General features: G+C 57.2%; 1 protein-coding gene across 4 annotated transcripts in view; it reads right to left on the bottom strand.

The window, feature by feature from the left end:
- The window catches only part of LOC101582899 (HLA class I histocompatibility antigen, B-38 alpha chain-like), a 245,968-nt gene that overhangs the window by 105,594 nt on the left and 134,599 nt on the right, over positions 1 to 5,775 (bottom strand). For 3 of the 4 annotated variants that reach the window (XM_023721806.1, XM_023721802.1, XM_023721803.1), the window contains exons 1-3: positions 2,947 to 3,055; positions 2,593 to 2,862; positions 2,165 to 2,440 (exon numbers count right to left, since the gene is read on the bottom strand). In XM_023721806.1, coding sequence (XP_023577574.1) covers positions 2,165 to 2,440; positions 2,593 to 2,862; positions 2,947 to 3,019 — 619 coding nt within the window. In that variant the 5' untranslated portion in view covers positions 3,020 to 3,055. Of the gene's footprint in view, positions 1 to 445; positions 490 to 622; positions 656 to 1,082; positions 1,212 to 1,324; positions 1,601 to 2,164; positions 2,441 to 2,592; positions 2,863 to 2,946 lie in introns of those variants that run through there. The other variant, XM_004624324.2, reaches the window with a different exon arrangement.

Raw genomic sequence — 5,775 nt, 5'->3', positions numbered from 1 at the left:
AGCTGCTTGAGCTGCTGCTTACCCCTCCCTTGCGCTCCTGCTCTTTGCAGCCACCATCAAAGGTTGCTTTCTGCTCTGCGTTGGACCCAGCTGAGTATGGACTGAAATTTCCAGTAACTGTGAGCTAAATAAACCTTTCCTTCCTTCATTTTGAGTGTCGGGTATTTGTCCCAGCAACGAGAGAAGAGTAACTAAGACACCCAGTCAGAAGCCATCTGCAGACAGAGCATCGGGGTTCTCCAGGGCAACAATCATGTCACTCATCCCACACGGCCAGCTCCCTCCTGCGACACCACAGGGAGCCCTAAGCACATCCAGGGCAGGCGGCATCCACGGCCACAGCCCGCACAGCCTGCTCCCGAAAGGCTCAACCCCAGAGAGCGTGTCACCAGGCCTGTGCCCTCTGCCCACCCCTCTCCCTCTGCAGGCTGCAGGTCTCACCTTTTCAAGACATGAGTGATGAGTCAGAGCCCCGGGCATAGTCACTGCCTGGGGTGAAAACATAGCAGGGTGCAGTCAGAGGCCACAGGACAGGAGGCCACAGGAGGAACTGTGGGGTGGGGATCCCGTGGATTCTGATACAGGACCCCAAGTCTCTCAGAAATCAGCCCCCCACACATACTTGCAGCCTGAGCGTAGCTCCCTCCTTTCATACCTGTGGGGAGCAAATGCCTTGTGAGAAGCCAGAGAGGAGGTGAGGTCATGACAGCCGAGAAGTTCACAGGACGAGCCAGGGAAGTTTCCAGAACTGGCCTGAGACCCAGGGAAGGATCAGGAGGCAGGAGAAAAGGACACCTGCGGGACCTGTGCCCACGGCCCTGCTGGAGCTCCGTCCTCAGCAGGGACCTTGCACTCTGCCCCTGACTGCTGGCCTGGGAAAGCCCCTGACTGCTGGGAATCGGGTCCGCCTCACCACACACAACTGGGCTACAAATCTGCCCTTCCTGTTCCTTGTGCTTTACAGCAGAGTCTGGGACTCAGCTGGGTACGCACCCATTAGTGTGCCTTGTGTTCATAATAGAGGTGAGCACACTTCTCCCTGGGCCTGACCCCTGAACACTCAGGCCCTGACCCCGTCTTACCTGCTCTCTGTCTCCTCCACATCACAAGAGCCACCACAGCAGTGACCACAAGGAGAATGATGACGGCAGCAACGCCTACTGCGGCGGCAGAGACTCCTCTAGTGGGGAAGGTGGGCTGAGGAGAGGGCTCTGGGAAGGGAAGAGACGGTGACTGGTCCTGTGCCAGGTGCCAGGTCTGAGCTCTCAGGGGGGACAGGAGGTCTCCTCCTTCCCCTGAAAGAAGGCCCTGAGGGCCCCCTTACCCCATGTCAGGGTGCGGGGCTCAGGCAGCCCCTCATGCTGCACACGGCACGTGTACTTCTGCTCCTCTCCAGGAGGCACCACCACAGCCACCCACTTCTGGAAGGTTCCACTCCCATCGGGCCTGGTCTCCACCAGCTCCATGTCCTGGGTCAGGTCCTGCCCATCCCTCTGCCAGGTCATGGTGATCTCCTCAGGGTAGAAGCCCAGGGCCCAGCACCTCAGGGTGACCTCTTCCTCGGAGATGGGGTGGTGGGTCACGCGTGTCTCTGGGGGATCTGGGGGAAGAGGGGAACATTCAGGCACTGTGCATCCTTCCTGGGCCGCTGCAGCAGCTCATGTGACCGTCCTGAGAATGGACAGGACAAGGAGGGCTGGGGGGACTGTGAACCCCAGAGCCAGGCTGGACACAGGTAAGTGGGATAATCTGTGCTCAGATAGTTCTAGACTTGGGGCGTGTGCGCCCAAGGGAGGAGGCTCCAGGTGTCTGGGGAGGGCAAGGGACCTCTGTCCTCAGACTGTGGAGACTGAGAGACCAAAATAGGTGGAGTGAGACCTCCAAAGACCCGGGGTGTGGACAGGGACATGCCGAGACAGGGCAGGGGCACAGCCTCCTGAAGGGCAGGGTGAGGGGCACCTCGGGGTCCTCCCTCCATGCTGGGACAGACTCTCCTCTCCTGAGAGAAGGGGCTCAGGACAGCGACCTGCTCTCAGCTGTGAAGTCCCAGGAGCGCTCTTCCCGTGCAGGGAGAGGCCCGCGGTGCTGCGGGAAGGGTCCCGCTTTCCTCCCTGGAGGCAGCTGCCCGGCCAGAGCGCGGATGGGAGGTCTCCAGGGCCGGTACCTGCGCGCTGCAGGCTCTCCTTCCCGTTCTCCAGGTATCTGCCGAGCCACTCCACGCACTCCTCCTCCAGGTAGGCTCTGTCCTTCTCTGCTACGCCGGCCTCCACCCACTTGCGCTGTGTGATCTGAGCCACAGTGTCCGCCGCCACCCAGGAGCTCAGGTCCTCGGTGAGGGCGATGTAGTCCATCCCGTCGTAGGCGTGCTGCGTGTACCCGCCGAGGAAGCGCCCGTCGGGCCCGACTTCGCAGCCGTACAGGCTCTGGATGGTGTGAGAGCCTGCCCCGCCCCAACCCGGGAATTTTCTCTCAGACCGAAAATGAAAATGAAAGTGAAAGCGCGCCGTCCCCGCGCACCTCGGGCCGGGCACCGGGACCTCCGGGCGGCCGCGGGCGGGCAGGCTCGTGGCTCCGACCCCCGCGCTCACTCACCGGCCGCGCTCTGGTTGTAGTAGCGGAGCGCAGTCTGCAGGTACATTCGGTAAACCTGTGCGTTGTCCTTGCAGATCCGCGTCTGTCCGTCCCAGTACGCCTGATCCATCCGCTCCATCCACGGCGCCCGCGGCCTCATCCTCGGATCCTCAGCGTCGCTGTCGAAGCGCACGATCTCCGCGCCGTCCACGTAGCCCACGATGAAGAAGCGCGCGTCCCCCTCGCCGGGCCGGGACACGGCGGTGTCGAAGTAGCGCAGGGAGTGCAAGCCTGCGGGCGGGCGTGAGAGCGAGACCTCCTGCCCACCCGCCCCCCGCCGCTCCCCGGCCGCCCCCCGCCGCCCCCCGCACTCACCCGCGCGGGTCTGGGTCGGCACCAGGGCCGCCGAGAGCAGCAGGAGGAGGGTGCGGGGCGCCATCACCGCCATCCTCCGGAGATCCGGGCTCCTGAGTTCGAGCGCTGGGTGAGGACTTTGTAACCCGAAGCGCGCCGACGCTGATTGGGTGCTGTAGGAGCCCACATCCAATGGGCGTGCGAGACGTGCCCGCGTCACCAGTGCCCAGGCAGAAAGACCCGGCACAGGATGGCAGAAGGAGAACGGAAACCCCACGGGTCTGAGCTGGGCCAGGCGGCTTTCCTCGCTGGGCGCAGCCCTGACCTCAGACCCGCATACCAGGGCGGGACGAGGACTGTGCCCGCGTGCTGTGCGCGGGTGGCAGGTGCCCTACGAGTAGATTTCTGCAACAAATTTAATTGTAAATGATCACATTTGGCTATTATGATTTTTGAGAGTCCATGTTTAGTGCGTTCTTGGTATTTATTATATACATATACATTTTTGCATAACGCAAAAATGTACCCTGAGACCGCAGACCTCAGTATACCAACGTGATTTTCACGTGGACACCGGGGCTTTTGTACGTACTCACCACACATCTTTAATACATACCAGGCCTAATCAAGGTGAATGGATGTTTTACTGCTTAGAGTATACAGGTGAACCACGATTTCTCATGAAATAGCTATAAAATATCAAAAATGCCCAGCAGCTGAGCTAATCGCTGTCTGTTTTTCTGTGTCATCTTGGCGTTTACGTTTCTCAGCCTGGTAAATGTGAGGAGGCCCGTAACTGTACACTTCACTGCAGAGCAAATACTTACCGAGGACAGCACATCAGAATAACGTGTAAGTGCTGCGGACAGTATTCTGAAATTATGAGCACGGGGTTAAGCCTTCCAAGTCTACCTCAGAACATGCCGTGGACTTGATCCAAACGCACTCTCCAAGGGGACAGGTGGTAAAATTCCCCCTGCACTGGGTGATACCGAGAGGGTGGAATCTCACTTGATTATGAAGGTTAGAGGGGAGACTTCTGAGCTCCTAGGGTTAGATAAGGTCACCAGGGTAGAGCCACCATGCCTGACAGCTGGTGGCTACCTCAGCACAGAGACAGGCAGACCCCAGAACTCACAGGCCGAGTGTGGAGCTTGGGCCCCCCCATGATGCTGTGTGCCACTCAGGACGCCCGGCAGGAATAACAGCTCAGACGGAGCCCTCTGGGACTGAAGCCCCAGAACTGGGAGACACAAGACCCTGTTTCCTTTATTAAGTCACCTCGCCTCAGGTGTTCTGGTACAGAAAGGAGAGTAAGTAACAGCTGGGTGCAGAACCCTCGCCCGCCTGCCTTCTGACCTCTACTTTCTGCACAGCTCAGAGCCACCTCCCGGCTCCTCTTCACCTGCACTCTTCCCTTCCCGTCACCTCATCTAGATCAGGATATCTGGGCAGCGTTACAAGTGTGGGTTAAGGAATGGCTCTCTCAGCATGACCAGAAGGGAAACCGTGAGGAAAGTAAAATTCACACAGATAAAGACCATACATCAACGCATGAGTGGGATGAAACTCAAAATCACATGGGAAGTCCCAGATAGGGAGGTGCTGCGGTCAGTGCTGTTCGGCTGAGGGCAGGGGGACACGTGGCAGCAGGACAACGTGTGCTTGTCATTGTTTTCAGCAGGAGGGAATGAGGGACCTGGGACAGTCCTGGGCCGTCTTAGCTCAGCAGGATTGTGAGACACCATCCAGGACCGGAGCTCTACTTTGAAGATCTTGGGAGCACTGGGGCAGTCGGTGCCCGCTCCAGGGGAGGGGAGGTCAGGACCCGGCTTCAGGGCAGTGACAGAGCCTCTCGGTGACTGGTGCTGTGACTGTGCCCTGGGTAGACCTCAGATAGAGCTACATTTGCAAAGGAAGAACTGTCAGCCATGGCAGACACTGTGACCAGAAGCTTCGTGTTTTTTCAGTACAAAGACCTCTGTTGGAAGATAATGAATATTAGAAAGAACCTGGAAAAGAAGAAATACAGGGCTGACCACATAGCTCAGTGGATTAAAGCACCTGCTTAGGCTGTTGGAGCGGCCAGGGTTCCATCCCTTTTGTGCCCTGCTGACCCCACCCCCTGGGTGCACTGAGACATGGATTGAGACTAGGTGTAGTGGTGGGAACCTGTAACCCCAGCTCCTGGGAGGCTGAACATAGTTGGATCTTCTACGTAGTTAGATCCTGTACTAAAATACAAAAAAGAAAAAAAGAAATACAAGTGTCAAGTTTTTTTTTTTTTGAGAAGGGTCTACAGGGTGTTCAGGGTCTCACTACTAGGTCACACTCGCAGTGATCCGCCTGTTTACAGCCTCCCAAGAGCTGGGATTACAGGTACGTGCTACCATGCCCAGTCTCTTGCCCTCTCATCCCTTTCTGGGGGCGGGGCTGGCACAGCAGGACAGGTATCCAACCGGCCCCTGGGCCTGCTTGCAGGCATTTTAATCCGCTGAGCTATTTGGCTGACCTTCAAGTGAAGTTTTTAAAGAATGAACACAAACTCGAATATGAAAATTGAAATCGGAACAAAAATTGATGACTATCAATTTAGCAAGGATGAATGTAGAAAATGAGTGTAGGGCTGAGAGTGGGGAAATACAGTGCTACAAACATAGGTGGAATAAAACTGTGGGAACTTTTGTGAACACTGTAGCACTTTAAGTGTGCTCACATTTCAATGGATGAATTTCTCCTGGAGGAATTTACCCTAAGAGGGCACACCGCACGTGATCTCAAACATACACATTCAAGCCTGTACTTGAGCTGGGGTTTCCAAAGCCAGCAAATGGAAACAACGTGAACGCC

Source organism: Octodon degus, unplaced genomic scaffold, assembly GCF_000260255.1.
Source record: "Octodon degus isolate 3935 unplaced genomic scaffold, OctDeg1.0 scaffold00005, whole genome shotgun sequence".
Taxonomy (NCBI): domain Eukaryota; kingdom Metazoa; phylum Chordata; class Mammalia; order Rodentia; family Octodontidae; genus Octodon; species Octodon degus.
Note: the sequence above shows the minus strand (reverse complement) of the source record. Positions and strands in the feature narration are given on the sequence as shown.